At 38.2% G+C, this 18,907-nt stretch overlaps 1 protein-coding gene across 5 annotated transcripts in view; it reads right to left on the reverse strand.

Annotated features, from left to right (window-relative positions):
• Positions 1–18,907, reverse strand: part of PRKD1 (protein kinase D1) — a 144,674-nt gene that overhangs the window by 17,004 nt on the left and 108,763 nt on the right. For 3 of the 5 annotated variants that reach the window (XM_040601453.1, XM_040601452.1, XM_040601456.1), the window contains 10 exons: positions 16,238–16,448; positions 14,500–14,577; positions 10,848–11,079; positions 8,286–8,409; positions 7,411–7,488; positions 6,187–6,466; positions 3,941–3,993; positions 2,506–2,578; positions 1,413–1,519; positions 825–986 (listed from right to left, as the gene is read on the reverse strand). In XM_040601453.1, the coding sequence (XP_040457387.1) occupies positions 825–986; positions 1,413–1,519; positions 2,506–2,578; positions 3,941–3,993; positions 6,187–6,466; positions 7,411–7,488; positions 8,286–8,409; positions 10,848–11,079; positions 14,500–14,577; positions 16,238–16,448 (1,398 nt within the window). The remainder of the gene's footprint in view (positions 1–824; positions 987–1,412; positions 1,520–2,505; positions 2,579–3,940; positions 3,994–6,186; positions 6,467–7,410; positions 7,489–8,285; positions 8,410–10,847; positions 11,080–14,499; positions 14,578–16,237; positions 16,449–18,907) is intronic. The other 2 variants (XM_040601455.1, XM_040601454.1) reach the window with 1 other exon arrangement.

Consider the following 18,907-nt stretch of genomic DNA (forward strand, 5'->3'; position numbering starts at 1 on the left):
AAACCAGTATTATGGGCAGCCAAAGCAGCAGTATGATAATATAGCAACAGGTAGAATAAAAAAAAAATAATCCCCAGATCACACTGTTAACAGAAAGCCATACAGGAAACCAGACTCACGTAATCACAAGTAGTTCTGAGATCCAATCTCAGCATGGGAAACACACACAAAAGTGCACAGTACGAACTGCAATGGCTCGGCACAGGGCCGTTCAAGAGGCTCAAATTTCTTAGGTCTTGTACAGTTTGTTGTTAGTGATCTGCATCCTTTTCTTTGCTTAATTTTTCAAGCATATGAGTGTAGAGGAATGAAGCTGGGTTAATTATCATTGATAATGTACAGCTGTGGGCTGGCTTCAGGGGCGGTGGGTTGGCCGATGTAGATAAGGTGCAGCTGTGGCTGTTCTGTGAAGAGGTTGGGCAGCCGAGGAAGAGAGGGGAGGAAGAAGCAGAGAGAAGAGAGAGAGAAGAGAGAGAGAGCACGTGCCCTGGGTGAGGAGAGACGAGGAGAAGGCAGCGGAGGGACTGACATGAAGGGTGTGTTGGTATGAGATGGTAAAAGACTTTGTTGCAGCCGACTAGTTTGGAGAGTGCTGTGACAGATGAGAAACTGTAGTTCGATGGCCCTGCCATTCAGCAGCCAGACAGCTTTACATGTGTCTAGTTCTAGGTCCTCTTAATAGACACAAAGCTGTCTTACCATCCCCGATACTACAATTCAGGCTTTCATGAATCAAAAGGTAAATTATGCCAAAAGCAAAATATAAGAAACAGTGATAATAATTGACCTCAAATCTCTTTCTGGGTCTATAATTAATTTCTTACCTGAGTAATTAAAAACTTTGTTATTCTCTCTGGCAATCTGCCCTTTTCACTTGATAAGATCATCTCCAGCATGTCTCCATGGAGTTTTTCCATAACAACAAACACTCTTTCTGGCGTCTCAAACATACACTCCAGATTTACAACCCCAGGATGATGAAGATTCTATTAAAGATAAATATAGCACCAGATTTCCCAACATGATCATTAGGTTTTATCATTACATAGACAGTCTTCAGACCCCCCTAAAGCAGACAGTGTTTCAGTATTTCATAATTTAAAGTGTGTGCCTAACCTGTAGGCAATAGGCATGAAATGCCTAGGGACAGTACAGGAGAATTAATTAATTTCCAACTAGTGTAACAAACATACATTTCCCTTATTGTGTCTGGTGCTTAAAACTGCAGAAACTTTAATTCCTAGCATGACACTGCCAATACATTTGGTCTTGGCTGTTTATACAGGTTAAGCAGCGAAAATACCACTGTTTTTGCAAAAATACTAGTGATTAACAATTAAAATAATTATATTATCTGGTATTTATAGAATGCATAAATGAAGTTAATACAGTAAAAAAGAACAGAAAAATACCTGTAAAATCGCAACTTCATTACGAAGTTGACTTTCCTGTTTAGTTGGAAACCTTAGTTTGTCAATTATTTTAATGGCAACGTCTCTTCCTGTTTTGCGATGCTTTCCTGCATTAAAAAAAGAAAAGGCCTCTATGAATTAACGTGATTAAAAGTGTTCCACTTTCACTGGGTTGTACAAATGGCCACAACCAAGTAATCCTCAGAGCACTTTTGCAGCAAATTCAATCACTAAGAATTTACTCTCATTTCCCTTCTTTCTACCCTTTGACAAGAGAACTTTTCTTCATCACCTGACAAAGCTGTTTAAACACGTAAGAAACATATGCGTATGAGAAAGTCAGCTCTGCATTTCAACAATATACATGCAAGGTTAACTTTCTCACACAGCTACATATATGCTCACATACTCTATATATGTTCATATACTCAAGCTGCATTCTCTGCAGCTGGCAGATTGCAGGCTTATTTGGTAGTAGCTCCAGACTAGTAAATAATAAAAGAAGTGATTGCCTTTAGGCAGGTAAGTGCATGTCCCAGGTTTATCAGAGGGCCACAGAGATTTTTCAGTGAGAAATTTGTTGTTAGGTCTCACTTCACACGATCTCAAACAACAGCTGTACCTCAATACACCCCAAAAAACTGCTCAGACAAAGGAGGAAAAAGAGAGGAAAGATGGATAAGAAAATGAAAAAGAGAAACAATTCTAACTATGTAAAAATAAAGCAAAGAAATCTCACAAAAACATGCCAAAAAAAAAGCAGGAAGAAGAGATTTTTGGAAAAAAAAATGTTTTTTTCCATTATAATTCTCTAAAAGAACAGTTTTCTGCACTTCAGGGTTTTCTTTACTGGAATTTATTAGAGAATATGAAGTTATTAATACACACTGACCCACTATGGGGTAGAAAACTTCAAATTACAAAAAGACTTTGTCAACAAAAAAGTTTCATTGTTCAATGAATACTGCTTATATAAAACAATGAGCAGCTAGTTTCCGAAACAAAACATTTCAGAATCCAAATACTTTCACCATTCAAGAAATTTTCTATTTTAAGATCTTAAGTATAATTGTACAACACACCAAAGCCTTACCTCCATAAACAATTCCAAACTGTCCTGATCCCAACACCTCATCTGGGAAGATCTGGTATACAGTGCTAATGTCCTGTTTATGAAGACATAACAAATATTAAGCCCTGAGATACGGAAACAAAATTTGTATTTAGTTTGATTTTTCTAGCGGGAAGTAGCATACATTTAGTATAGTACATTTCAAAATATATTATCTACCAAAAACGTTCATGCAGGTTTTCTTAAAAGCCACACTAACGGGCTGTAAAAGCTGCTGAACCTTCAGTAGTTTTCAGCCACAGCCACCTTCTAGGCAAGTAGCCCACAGCATGCAGCATTATACTTGAACTTTGTGAACTCTGAAGACAAAAGTACATATGGAAATAAAGAAGGTCTTGTTAGCAACATTCTACCCAGATCTCCCAGGATCCCAGATCTAGGAATTACCTCTGGGTTTTATGAAAAAGAAGAAATTACAAATTCAAAATACTGACATGGCTCATGTCAGCCATGGAAATGTAAGTGGTTTCTTAGTTTATGGAAAGTTTTCTGAGTATCATCAGTTCTGGGCTTCAGCTTTTTGTGTTGGTCCACTGAGAAGGGTGAAATATTCCATCCGTGCCAGAGAGGGAGTCTCACATCTCACTGTTTGTTATTGCCTGAACACAGGCTAAAGCACAAGCTGTTAGTAGATTCATTTGGAGACTCAACCTCAAATCTCAGAGCTCAGCTTCACTTTCCTGATATTTAACCAGCAACACATGCAATGAAGACTAAAAGAATGCCAAGGAGTTACTAATAAAGGCTGTCTTGCTTCTTCTTAGGAAACAAATGGACACATCCCTAGCAGGCAATCTTTTTCTGGCAAACACCAGAGCTGCCCCAGAGCTTCACTTGGCTGCAGGGAGTCCTATTTATTTCCACTGCCCATGAAACAGAAAATCAGCAGTGTGACTATTTACCTTGACCACATGTCCTGTGTCTTAACAGTCCTAGCGTAAAAGAAATGATAATTCTTTATGTATGGAAGTAACAACATACGTAACTCTTCCTTTGGATAGTTTTTCATCTTTGTACAACAGAGAATATCTGATCTCTCAGTGATGACAGGAAACTGTATATTTATGAAAGCTTGTGATTAGCTTTACGAAGTTCAGCTGACAAATGCCATGATCTAATAACTTCTATGGCTCACTTTTCCTTTTAGAAAATACCACCCTGCAATGATTCATAGTTAAATTCTGTGTTAAGTGAAATTACCCATGTGTAATTCTTGCATCTCAAGAAAAGGTGCCACAAAGATGATTCTTCTCAAAAGTTAGCAAAGCTGATTGTTAATTTCTACAGAGTAAGCGAAAAATTGCTGATGATCTAACATTCCTCTTTGCAAAACAGATCAATGACTTTGCAAGCTTAACCATAGCAGGTCTAGCCCCAGCATCCAGAGAACACTCACCACATTTTCTTGAACTTGGCAGTTTGACACAGAAATACTGATGGATATATCCCCTGGGGAAGAAAGTAAAATATACTTTAGATTGCTGTGCTTTCAGTTCAAACATGTAGTAATAGGAAATGACATCTACATTACATCAATATCTACTGACAGCTCTAGAAATTGGACCAATTAGGTCAGCTGGTTCATCTACCATCCAATATAAAATTACATCAGCCCACAAATATGTGACTGGAGCAACAGTTCTGCAATGTCTGGAAAAGAATAGAATTATACATTTAATTATTAATTTTTTGATAGCAGAATCTTGTAATTCCCATTTATAAGCTTCTTACTGTTTTCTTCAATTCTATTTTGGGGCTTTACACTTCATGCAAGTAACATAACCGCAACTAGAGTACACTTTTTATTAGTGGATTTAATAGGAATTTTTATTTATAGCATCACCTACAATGTATTTGATGCTATTCAGATGAAGGCCAATATGCACTCACGTTGGTCTGCATACCGTTAAAAATAACATACATTTCAACTGGGCAGAGACACTATTAAAACAGATAATGGAAACAAAACCTTGCACTTGTGCTTTAATACAACAAACATCACATCTAACCTCTACAAATTCAGAGCTAGGATGTTGCCTTCTGTCTCCTACCTCTGCCCAGAACCCTGTGCTGACTTTTCATTTTCTTAGTATGGATTTCAGTCTCATCAGAACCATTGTCCTCTACTATAAAGCCTCTGTTGCACACTGAAGACACTCGCTACTACCCACCAGCACCTCTCCTAGTTGCAGTAAGTAGCACAACTAACTTCTGCCCCGTATGGCTTATTTTCTTGTCATTTCCTTAGGAATAGACTGGTTTGGGAATGGAAAGTTTCAGTTAAGTAGAGGCTTTTTATCATTGCCAATTCATTTTTGAATGTATGCACTGCTTTGTCTTTACATGGAAAAAAGCACGGACAAAAACATGGACAATTCTTACACTTTCAGCACAAGACAGAAAGTTGCTGTCATTCTCATTTCCCACAGGAATTTATTCTAAAAGTCTCAGATGACCTTAATTTTCACCAAAAAAACCCCCCTGAAGATAACTAAAAAGTTGTAAAGAAAATTTTCCAACTCCCCAAGAGGGAGAGAAGACAGCTGTCATTCCCAGTCCAGCATTTTAGGTGATTTATTTAGCTATGCTAGGCTCAAACCAGGGGCACTAGGCAACTAGCCTGATTGAAATGACATCCAGAATTTGACACTATTTTATGCAGGAACCCAGTCGAGAAAGCAAAGAATGTTGCTGATCTAATCTGATATGTAAACTGTTGTGCCTGGAGATGTAATGCCACTGCCTGTTGTATTACTTGGTTTCTGAAGGGCTTGCAGTCTCATTAGCCTTTCACACTGCATTAACAGCATCCAGATGTCAAGTGCTAAAACGGGTGTATACTGCAACAAAAGGCCTAATCCAAATTTTGTAGACATATCCAAATCTGCTTTATGTTGACTAGGCTGAGGACAAGTAGCAGAGCAACCACACAGCACATGCCTAGTAGTGGGGAACTGTTTGCTCTCTGCTACTTTGTTATCGGTATCTGAGCTAGATTTAAACAAGTTTCACTTTTCATTTACATAAGCTGTCATCTTTGCTACAGAATTACCCAGAAGTATGTAAATTGGAAGCAAAGATACATCCAGTCCTTTAGGTCCTGGGTAATACCTACGCCTTGTGCCTAGAACAGCTGTTAGTCACATTTGAGCTCGTTTCATCTCGGCATGGGACATTTGTGGCACTTGTACAGCCAAATGTGGTGAAAGGGTGTCTACCATCTATGCTGCAGTGACCTAAAGAGTGAAGATCTGCTTCTGCAGACAGCTAGAAACATAAATTACGGCATGATGGGAACAATCAGCTCCCAACTGGAGCTCAGAAAACTTCATGCCTCTGCACAAGGAGGCAATTACTCACATCAGCAAAACAAATGTGGATTGAGATGTCTTACTAACGTAACAACTGTTTGCTCGGTAACAAGTCTGCATCTTATATATTAATCCAGATGTCCTAGTATAAACTGGAAACACATGGATGAGAAACTGTGGTGCTTAAAATAATAGGCAGACAGGTGATCAGCTATGACAGCATGACAGAATAGCCTTTACTAGCTGTGCAATACTTCCATTCAATGTGTGCAGAATATTAAGCAACGTCATTTCTGATATGACTCTACTTATCTGAAATGAATAAACTTACTGTGCAGGCTGGGTCCTGACCCACTTGATGCCCCTTTAGGGATGACGGGCATCAGGGCGTGCTGTATTGCCATTTCCCACATTCGTGCCACATCAATGCCAATACCACTGCTGATAACACTGTTATTCAGTGGAACACTTGAGAGGTTTTCTATGTTTTCTCCAACATAATAGACTATATTTGCTGTGCTTATTTCAAAACAATGAGGATTGGCTCCTTGAGGCAGCAAAGTGAAAGTTTTTGCAGGTTCCAGAGATAAGATTTCAGACAATGGGATTTCCTAAAATGAAAAAAATGGTTTACTTTCTACATAAAATATCGTCAACATGTAAATCTAAAGTATGAACTTTATTTAACTAATCTATGACATTAGCTGTTGCTTTTAACCACATGCTTCTCGCGCAAACAAAAAGGCTCTTGTAACCTGAAACTCCATGATACAGAGGGCTGTTGATAGTAAAATACTTAATGTTTCTTTCCAAGGCCATGTAGAACTTTAATTATTTAATTAAACTTATCAAAGAGAGCAGTGAGGTTCCATCAGAAAAGAGCAGGGCCATCCATATATCAACAGAACTCCACTACAGAATTAAACCCTATTGGCTCTTTGTTGAATAAAATTGATTTGCAATAAATTATTTGCAGAATAAATCTATTCAAAATTAAGATTTCAAATCCACCTTTCACACAGGCATAAACTTGATTGTTTCACCCTGAACAACACTGAGAGTATGTTTCACTGACATATTTCCCTGAGATGAGGCCATATGAAAAAAATACTTTCCATTATTAAAACTTACTGCAGTAATGGCCAAGGAGTTTAACTGCCTCAGCTAAAAGGATATGAGCATTAAAACAATCTTTTACAATCAAGACCACAGCATAATGTCCAAGGGACAGAATCAAAGTTATACATATTCTACACAATTGTTTGGAAAGAATTTGTCTTATGAATGGCAGAAAGTCAGATGAGTTTCTTGGCAGAATTTGTTACCAGTACTGAACTGGCCTTGTAAAAAAACCTTTCCATTTCCACAACATGTATTTTACAGGTCCTTTCTGATCTGAGAGTAGTTTGTGAAAGGCAAAATACACAGACAGCTTATAATGAAAACAAACATAGATCAAATTTATACTAGTAGTGTACTTTTAGTAAGTATCTATTAATTCAGCAATTTAGTCATATTCTGATGGTACAAAAAGAGATTGAAAAGTATTCCTTACTTTGTAATATTTACTTCCGGTATCATTTTGGAAAAGTGTAATGCATTTGCTGTCCAGTCTCCAGTAGTGTCGTTTCCTCTGCAATGAAAAACAAGGGAAAATTCTTTCTAGCTTTTTCCAAGTAAATCAACGAAATGTTCATTTCTCAAAAGCATCACTTCCAAAATGTTTCACTTAAGTTTGAAGAGAGGAATTGTGAATGATAAAGATTAATTTGCTATAACAAGGTTTTTATGAGGACTTAAGAGTTTAGGATTTACAGGGCCACCCTCTGTTGTTTCAGTAAGAACCCAGCTCTGTTCAAACTGTCTGAGTTTTAAAAATTTAAAATGTCACTTCAATGTCTGCATTACATTCAGCCCAATTTGCTACAGGTACGCTGCTAAAATAATTAAACCTCACTTTGTACCAGTTACAACACCCCAGTTCACTTCAGAAGGCCACATACTGAAGTCTTTATTCCTGTTTTAGCAGGTCAGAATGGAAGTAACTTTTTTCTGCGCTAAATCTCTTTTACAAAAATCTCAATTAACCTAGCAGTAATACATCTAGAAGACTGCAGCTGGAAGTTAAAGCTACTTTCCAGAAACCCTAAGGTATTAACATTATTTTTTACTTCCTTCAGAATGTCTTTACATTTGGCTGCTTATGATAATGTCACTGACATATACAGATATTTTCTGTGTGTTTTAACTGTGTCCTGTTTTTCACAAGCAGTGCAGTTCTCAGTTGTGACATAAGTCAGGACTTTAGGCATCACAAATATTACAAAAAATGCCTTACATGAGTGACTGTAAATTACTGAATTATTCTTAGGACTTGATTCTGTACTACCATATAGTATGTACAGTAAGACAGTTTTTAACATTTCTTACCAGTGAGTCCTTGCTTGTATAGTGAACCATCCAACCCTCCTTCATTACTGTGCTACTTCTCCTTTTTGTGTGCTTCACAGACTGTACCACTCTCATTAATGGAATATTGTTGCTGGTTGAAGGGCTTAAGAAGAAATCAATACAGGCTTTTAAAAAGAAGGTAACTTTGGACAAAGAAAAAAATCTTTTAAGTCAGAATATATCTCTCTACATATATCTATATCTACCTGATATCTATGTTTGCATTTATAATCATTACGCACACATGCGTGCACGCTCTCTCTGCCCCCGTCTCTCTCCCCGAAATATTCCTAAAGGTGAGCAAAGAAGATGGGCAGATGACTAGGGCCCCAGTTAGGGTGTGGGAGCCATAGCTCAGGCCTGTGCTATGCATGATTCACAACAGCACTTTATCTTGAATCTCTCATCACCTAAGTAATGGCCCATCAGATTGCTGTCCTATGATCTTTCTTGGGTTTAAACACAAAATGGAGTGATGATGGTTTACAGAGTAGAAAATGTGTCAGCTGCCTAGATGTGCGCACCCTGACAGGGCACACCAGAGAATCTGCTGGAACCTCTCTGAGAAAGAGGTTTAAGCTAACACATTTTACCCTCAAAGACCTAGAGTGAAGTCCCATTGCCTCGCACGCTGGGGTACGCACGTTGAAACTTTCCATGACTCAGCTGACACGCAGTAAGCTGGGAAGGCATGGGAACCTGACAGCATCCCTGATAGCACCATCAGATAAAATCTGGAATATCTAGTTGGAGAGGTGTAAGAATTAACCAAAGCTCACCTTCCCGCTTTCCTTGCTCTTAGCATTAACCATTCCTAAAGCAGATTCTGTCTCATGGAATACGGACTCATAATCTGCTCCAGTCCCAAAGCTAAATGCTTAGTTATTTCTGGTAGAACTGTAAAGCCAGATGCAGCACTGTACATGAAAACACAGCACAGACAGCTCATGTGTTCTGCTGTGCTGGCAAAGCCATTGGTGCAACAACTCCAACAAAAAAAGGGCAGAAACTGCCCAAGAGAAGAATAGTATCTTAAGTTTCCACAGTTGTTGTGACTGTGGATGTCTGCAGATGGCCCTGCTTCACTGTAATGCATCCTGGAAATAAGAAACATCTTGCGAATTGTCAGTTTCCAATCAAAATGCAAAAAGTGTTCCTGTCTTGAACTTTCATTAAGACTAACATAGACTTAACATCTCTTATGCCTAAAAATGATCAAAGGAGTTGCAGTTCCTATTTAACTATTCTATTCTGTACTGGAAAGAGGAATACTTTTTTATTTGCCTTTTATAGATCACTTAAGAATAATCCATGGATATGGAGACTACCCTTAGAAATAACCAGGGGAAGGTATTACAGGAAATACAGAGATGTCCCTCAACTCAAGTATAACACATATACCTTGGTTATCAGTGTTTTTATTAGTTATAATTGCATATTTATATTTTGGAAACCTGCAAGGCTATCCATGTAATACAACTTGGACATTCAAAATGTTGTATGACACTGATTTTGTGATATAAGCACAGGCTTACATTCCGATGATACAAGGTGTCTATAAACAGCATCTATGCAGATGAATATGACAGCAGGAAAAACTGTTCACTGCTGCAGGAGGTAAAACTGTATTGTTGAAGTGGATTGACTGCTTTCTATTAGTGCAACAGGTGCATGTTACCAACAGAGATGTAAGGGGAAGGTGTTACTGAAACAGTCTCCTAGTAAGCAAAATAAAAGAGGAAACTGCAAGTCAAACTGGGACCTGTGAAAGAAAATTATTCTGTAATTCTTCAAAGTACAGATCCTTTGCATCAGGGAAATTACAGCTGAAAGAATCTTAATTAATTTTAGGTTCCTGACAGTGAATAATCCCTACTTTTTCCCCTACTGTTCTGTACAGTTCCAATAACTGAATATTTTCTTCTCTCCAGACATTTCTGAGGTATGTTGCACAACTCAATTGCTATTTTTCTTCCTGATTAGTCATTTCAAACCTCTAATCTATTTTATAACTTGCGTCAAATTACTACTTCAAGTTTGCCAAACTTTCCTTCTTTCTAAAGGTATCTAAGAATGCAAATAACTCATCTAGAGCTGATTATACCACCGCCACTTACACATTTTTTTAGGTATCTTTATTTTTGTTAATTTTGTTTGTTTGTTTGTTTTTGTTCATTTTGACCAGGTACCGGCACTATGAGGAAAAAAATGCTTGGGAAAATAAAGTAGAAAATAAAAAAGTTATTGTTCTTTACTGTTCATGTGCAAATAGTTTCACATCATTTTCATAAGACAATTACTTGTGCAATTTTCAGTTGCTACTTCAACTTGACAATAATTTTTAAGCTTCTCTTAAATTCCTAATGCATATATTCCATGGAGCAATCTCATTGCAATTTCAGAACCACCACATATGACTAGCCCTGTCCGCCCTCAATGAGTGAGAATAGTGTCCATGTAGATTCCCCCCTTCAGCTCTAGGGAGGACACTTATAAATAAACCCAAAAGAAGATGGAAGGCACACTCACGCCCCAGCTCACCTGATCATCCTGTTAGACTCATCGTGATCTGGATCAGCATCCTGCATTTCCCCATTGTCACTATGGCATCCTGTCATTGACATCTCAGAATCATGAGCTATAGATTCTTCCATGTCATCTATAAAACCACTGTTTCTTTCACTGTCATTGTCGTCACTCCCTTCTTCCATGACCACATCAGACTCAGCCCCAGGACTAAGAAGATCTGGAATATCGTTTCCAACGTTATTGTCTGAAAACATACAACACTCCAATCACAACATCCTGACACATTTTGAGCTTCAGAAAAACTCAGGTTCTCTTCGGAACTCTAACGTTAGTCATTAGTCTATGTGTACTGGTGAAGCACGGGTTGTAGCTAGTCATTTAGTAAATCATTACAGAAAACTGGAAATGTATCAAACCAAAATACAACTTTCTATTAAAGAATGCCAAAGTCAAACCAGAATTTCTTATCCATGGACTTCTATCAAACATTCTATACTCATGAGCTTTATTGCTGAGATCTTCTGGCAGATTTTCAATACAGCTTGAATGTTGTATACTGGCTTGATGGCTGTTGGCAGGTTACAGCTGCAAACTGATGCTAGAAGAGCAGTAATTTCAAAACTAGGAATTTTGTAATATGATGATGACATGTTGATCAACTATTGAAATAACTCCCAAGAAAATTGCTTATAATGTGAACCACATTTTTTGGGAAAAAAAGATTATTTACTTTTCACCGGTGTTCTCTGTGGGGGCTGCACAACATGGCACAGTAATCCATACTACTGAAATAACGCTCCCTGCCTTCAGGAAAGAAATATTATATAAGCATCAAAAACCCCAGTGTGAGATAGTACAGCAAAAATATGAAGACTTAGGATTTAACTTATTTGACTACAGCACAGTATTAATAGTATTTTCCAGTTTATATTTAAATTATGTTAAACTTTCCAGTTTCCAGATTAGATATGTCTAAGCAAGATGAAAGTAGGAAATAACTTTTTTTTCTATTGTTGCTTGTGAATGGATTTATCTGGAAGACAGAAAGGAAGAGAAAAATTTAGACTTATTTACCTAAGAATTTACATTACAAAACCAAATAAACAAAACCCCAAACTGAAAAAATACCCCCAACCAGCAAAACAAAGTCACTTTGTTGAAACTCAACCTGCTGCTATACAGGCTGTGATGTAACATGTCAAAATCTTCCGTCTTGCCAGATAGTAAAGACAGCACTATTTTTTATGGGATGATTGCAGTGTTTCAGAGCTTTGAAGTAAGGTTAAAACCACATGGAAGACACTAAATATTCTCGCCAAGAAACTTTTGCCTAATTGTGTGGAGGAAGGTCCTTGACAGTCAATGCAGACAATACTCCAAAATAAAAAGCACACTGATCTGGCTGACAGCAAAATGTTCAGAGTTGATGGCATTTTACTTCAAGTTGGAAGCGCACAGCTGAAAGGTTTGTTTCCATGTACAGTAGGCTTAAAATATTTGGATATAAGTTACCCATGTGTCATTAAGAGACACATTATACTTCATCTGTAGCAGAAACAGTCATCCAGTCATGAATGACACTTTACAGTGCAAGGCTCTCTCTTTGCTACTCCTACAACAATTTTTTAATCTCTATTTTTAATAAACCCACAATCAGTTAAAAATAACCTCCTACATTTAGTATATAAAGTGTTTATTAATGAGACCATACTCGGAATTCTATTGCTTCAGCTCTTCCTTCACTTACTATTTTGGGGAAGATGTATCACACAGCAGATGGACAGAGTGACAGATACTGTATTTCATTTATTAAGTTTGAAAATACTGTGAAACAAATTACTGTAAAAATATAAATGAGATTTCCTTTGATAATCCTAAGGATCCTATACCAGTCATTTAGGACACACAATTAAGAGCTCTACTTTGACACTTTGGATACCATACTACGGATATTATTTGGTGGGGAAAAGCCAAATTCTATAAATTTTAAGATGGAGAGCTTCAAGGAGTACACTTGGAGTACGTGTTTTCACCCCCAGTGGCTTTGCACAAGCTTTCCTCACTCAGCTCTTCCCCAAACCATCACATCCCATCAGCTCAGCATCAGATTTGTGTGTAGGAGTGAAGCCAACACCAGCAGTGTGTTGCTTGTGGGGCAAAGGCAGGGAGGGGGCACAGAGGTGTGTTGGAGGGGTGAAATACAGCTGCCTCAGGGGGGAAGAGGGAACTTCAAGAGGTAATTCAGAAACAAATGTAAATTTTGTTCTTTTAGCCCAGCTGTCCAGAAACAAGGCTTGCCTTCTTGTCTTCTCTTAGCACTTTTGACAAACCCTGTTCTGCACTTCTTTCTAAAACTGCACCTATGCAGGAAAAAAATTATCATTTATAAGTGGATGTAGTTACTTTCTCTGACTGTAATTTCAGGTAAAACTCTATACTGTTATCAACTGAATTAACATATCATGGTGTATGTTTAGCTCTTGGATTTGAGAATCAAGCCATAAACTGCCATAAGCATCATTCTTTGCATCCATGAAGGAAGTTATGTTATGGAATGGTTAATGGTTAAGTGAGGCATAAATGATGTAAAGATTAAAAAAATAAAAAATAAAAATAATAGTGACTCCAAGAGTCCAGTTTGAGGTGCATCAGAGAGGACATGCAGTAGGAGTGCAACATTAACCTTCCAGAAAATCGTGCACCTTAACACGTTTCAAGCTGGATACTCAGCACCTGAAATACTTTTGCCTACACTAAATGCCATTAAATGAAAAACTTTGTAGTAATACAGTCACACTACTATGAAAAAATTTAACATTGCTAATTTTGGAAATTATTAGAAAAGATATCATTGATTTAAAGTTTGATAAAGAGTACTTAATAAAGCAATACTTTATTAACCCCAGAAGCGTTTTACGCTGAGAACTTCACATGGTAATATGCATTAGAAACTGAACACTTCACCACGTTTCTTATTCCCTTATCACATAGAAAAGTGACATTTTCAAGGCAATCAACAACTCATCTATAACCACCCTTTTTTTCTCCAGTACCGTCTGTCAAGCCTACCCATACATTCCTATACTTGACACAGAACCGACAGCACATGTGTGGGAATATCGGCAGATATGCAAGTCTTTATTTCTGGCAACTGATATGAGGAGCTTTACACCAACGGCAAGAGGTGGAATTTTTTCCTGGAGGGCACTCCCAGTTCTCCCAGGTATGCTTTTCCTTCCCAGGAAGATTATCCTAAAAGAAACACTTTTTTCCCCTCCCAGATGAAAAAGCAGTTTTGTGCTTGTACCTGACAGGTGAACGCCAACTTCTCACGCGTGTGGCCTTTTGCTTTACTATGGCATTCTGCATTCACCAGGCCACCATCAACTGGCTGTTTTGCTGCTGCCACCACCCGTGTGGCACAGCCGAGCTTGTCTGTCAGTGCCACTCATGTGGAAGACACACACTCCCAGCTGATGGTGTATGAGCAACTTGTAGGGTTCCTTCCACGCTTCATCTTCAATGTGCAACAGAAATATTGCGGAGGAAAGGCTGCTCCCGAGCAATGGAAAAACGTGTCTTTGTGCACGTCTCAGTTTTCCATTTCTCTTTTATTTAACTGATGGTTCAAACAATGACAGAAACAATTGTTAAGGCAACTTACCTCCATTAATGGCAACTTCCCCCAGGCAGTTATTTGGCACTTTAGGAGCACAGCGTTTGTGACAGTTGAACCTACAGTCTGTTAAGAAAAAAAGGGGGACAGTAAAATTATTTCTCTTTTTCAGGGACACAATTATCTTTTTTTCCTGCTATCCAGCCTACAAATGTCAAGCCCTAACATGTCACTAATACAAAGCTAACGTGTCCAGAGAGCATTCGTTAGCCTGGCTGCATGCCAGCTGCCAGTGGTCGGGACAGGACCAAGATGCTACAAGCGTGTTTCCCTGAGGGGAAAGGAAAGCATTCCACAGCTGGGTGAAGGCACTAGCTGCAGCCAAAGTGTGTGCTCAACTCATCCAGGGGAGTGATGGAGAGACCTGAGTGCTTGGCTGCAAAGCCAGAGCTACTCTTCCAGTGAAAGAAGCCGATCAGGCTGCAGTATAAACACTGCAGTTTAAGAGATTGACTAGATATCAAACACTGGTGACTGAAAATTGAAACAGCAGAACCCTAGCCAACCAATATAAGTGAGAAAGTGTTTGTTCTTTACATCTCAAAGTGACTTCTAGACAGCTTTCAGCAGAGGGTTCCTTCAATACCTTCCTTATTTTCCAGATGTTTTTATATACCTTTACTTTTTTCATGTGTAAGTAGCACTGTATCAGATGTCATCTTAACTGTTTTCTTTTGGCTTAGGAACACATTTGACTTAAACTAAGAGCTGTAACTTATTAACACACCTGGAAAAGCAAATAGGCAGGCAGGAAGAAATATACTAAGGTTGTCTGTGTCATTGTAATTATTTAGCTTCAGATTGATCCAAAAACCAACTGAGGTACAGCAGTGCCAAACTGTAGGTAAATATTTTTTAAAAAACTCAGGTTAATATTTGCTTATGTCACTGGGATTCAGAATGAACTGAAAGAGGCAATGCCTTCACAGAGATTTTGCTTTAGTTAAATCACATCAGAATCACATCTTAAATTAAATGAATGCAACTTGAAAATTTTGCAGGGTGTTAGTTCAAAGAAGCAACACAAAGTATACTGATTAATTCCGTGACAGTTACTGTTTACTGTAATAGAAGGAAGGTGAGTTTAAGGACTTTGGATGCTAGCCAACATTATCTAACACCATAGCATGCAGAATGCTTTGTATTTACAGGCACTCTAGTTGGCTAAGGTGAACCAGCAATCTAGGCGGCAATCCAAGGGGCTTGATTCACTTCAGCACCTACTAAGGCACAACACCACGACACTTGAGAGCACATTAGTCACACTGAAAGATTGTGGTTTTAAATTCTCATATAAGCTCATCTTATTTCACTTCCAACTCCCCCAAACCCCTGAACTGCTAGGACTTAGGCACGTGCTTCAATTCAAGCACAAGACTTTAGATTGAAAACAATGAAAGTAAGAATGCAGTCCTTTGTGTTAACTCTGTCTGTGAGCACACACTTACCTAGTGCCAAATACAAGGTAATTTACACCTGAATGAAAAAGATGTGAGCTACTGCAGATATACCACAGGGTAAGAATGAACAGCCATGCAGCCAGCTCCTGCAGAACAGTAATTACTGTAATTTTGACTCCAGCTTAATCCAACATAATTGTACACGTAGCTACACCCAGACAGTTTAGTGAGGAAATCATGAGTAAGACTACGTAGTAACTACTCAAATGCAAATTTAATAATATTATTATGCTTAGCTTTTACGTTCCTAAAGGGCGTTTACTTACCTTTGCACTGCAAACCCTGTCTAAAAAGCCCTTTGAGAAGCTTCTTACAGTACTGGCAAACTGTTGGCCGTGTGTAAGAGTGGATGACAAAAGTGTGAGGCACTTTAACCTTGGACAGTAAGATCTTGTCTAGCTGAATAGGTCGTCCAATGTAGGACTGTGAATTTGATCTCTTCTCTCGCCCAGTGAACGATTCCGATGGTGTCTTTTGCTACGAAATATATAAAAAGAACATTCGAAATAACCCATGATGTATTTATTCACTTTTAAAAGAATATTGTATTCACGTATTCATTCCACTCAAGAACAGTAAGTCGCATGTTGTAAAATGAGCTTTAAAGCACTAATAGAACATGCAACATAGCCCTCAGACTGCTTTTCAGAAATTTGCAAGGTATCAAACAATATTTTTGCCAACACTACTGTCATATTTCCACATTGTGACTGAAACAGTTGTTCATTTAAAAAAAAACATATTTCTTAATCAAAATACTCAGTAAAAATGTCTCTGAAAAGCAAAAATACAAGCTATTTTTACCTGTCTTATTTTCTGTTTTATATCAAAGGTAACTTTGAGAGGTTCTATTTTTTGTAGAAACATTAAGAAAATTATTTCCTTATTCTATGTGCATGCAGGTTTTTGATAGAAAACAGATTAGTGTTTTCCATCTGCTTTATTTATCATTTTTGCTATCACTAACCTTACCACATTTAGATTATGCACAATAGATCACTATAGGTAAGAAATAAATGCATATATATAAATATGTATGAAGTGAAATACAGTCTAACATATGGAATCAAAAGGATTCCTGAAAGAAATGAGTTAAATTATTTTCTCTACTAAATTCATTCAGATATAAATATGGTAACTATCCCAGAAAACGACTGACCCAGAAAACTGCCTTCTCCTAAGAAATGCCCTTGAGAAACAACCAAACTACACCCACAGTTAACATGGAAAGGAGAAAAAAAGAAGATGATCAAGCTGCATCTTGTCACTTAAAACTCAGCATCTTCGTACCATCATCTGCAAATAATCTGATAACTGAAGGCTAGAAAATGAGTCATTCCCAGCAAGCCTGCACTGTTCAAAAAGTTGTAGTAGCTAAAGCTTCAGACTGGCCTAACTCAAAAACCAGGTTTCTTTCAAACTAATAATGTTTCTCCTGAGAAGTCTGACTGATTATTATTTCTTGGTCACCAAAATACAGTTCTGTATGCTTCTGTCTGAGCATCTTGGAGTAAAGAGGAAAGTCATTTTGATGGCAGAAGAACCTAAGGAATTCCTGGCTTTGCCTTCACAGTGTATTTGCCATGGAGAAAAAAAGTGTCTTCCTTCTAAAGATAAGCTAGGTTTCTTACTGTGAAGATCAATTCTTTTGGTTGTATGGTAGAACTGTCCTTCCAAAGAAGCACGTGCAAGGGATTAGCTGAACACAGAGCTGTCCTTTTAACTGACAATGCCCACATCACATGCTTATCCACTGCTGCTTATGAACAAAAACCAAACTAGCATCAGTTTACAATGAAATGTATTTAATATTTGTAGTTAGCAATACTTTCTGCCTAGTATTTCCAAGGCAGACTGCATTAGGTCTTATGAAGTCAACACGGGACTTTGGAAGGGAGGGCAGAAGCCCAGCGGGAAGGAAGAAGGAGCCCACATGCACAGCATGAACTGCACGGCTCAGCTTGTGCAAACCACCTGCAAGCGGCAGCCCTCAGTACTCACAGACAGGACAATGCTCACAAGAGGAGCCAGAAATAGAGATGTGGTCCTCTCAGTCTGGTGTGTAGAAAAGGGACAGTTCTGGCCCTGACTGACGCTACACCAGCCCTAGTACAGTGCCTTACAAGTTACACCCTCCACCCTATGCTATGGTCTGACACCGAGCTCTGAATTTTCTCTTCAGTGCTCACAACAAGAACAGTTATGCATGTGACGTACCACATTTTAATATAAGTATTTTCTTTTGGGAAAAAAAAATTATTTAACAGTTTGCCTTAATTCTAATCACTACTCGAAAGGCATTAGTCACACCACTTTGTGGTCTTTGTCTTGAATATGGACATTTGGTGGACTTTTCACATGTAGTGACACTATTCTCTTAAAAAGTACTTGAACTGGAGTAAGAACTTCTAAGATGAAAGAGTTCTATCGCTTGCTTTCATTACTTCGCTGCAATGAACTAACATTTCATTTACTGTTCTTACCACTAGGTCTATTTCTTGACAATCATAGAATCACAGAATGGTTTGGGTTAGAAGGGACCTTAAAGATGATCCAGTTCCAACCCCCTGCCATGGGCAGGGACACCTTCCACTACACCAGGTTGCTCCCAGCCCCATCCAGCCTGGCCTTGGACTCTGCCAGGGATGGGGCACCCACAGCTGCTCTGGGCAACCTGTGCCAGTGTCTCACCACCCTCACGGTAAAGAAACTTACTCTTCACTTACAAGTGATCCAAGTATCTCATACCGTTATGATCTCTCTTACAACCCTGTCTAATATCACCTAAACTAAACCTGCTCTCTATTATTATTCTTTGTCTTCATTTTCCAAACTATTGCCAAATCAAAAATTATTTTGGTAACTGGATACTGCTAAAAGCTTTTTTTAAAAGTCCAAATTACTTTCATCTAGTTAACCCCACGTTCAAAGGATTT

This window comes from Falco naumanni, chromosome 7, assembly GCF_017639655.2.
Source record: "Falco naumanni isolate bFalNau1 chromosome 7, bFalNau1.pat, whole genome shotgun sequence".
In the NCBI taxonomy this organism is placed as follows: Eukaryota; Metazoa; Chordata; class Aves; order Falconiformes; family Falconidae; genus Falco; species Falco naumanni.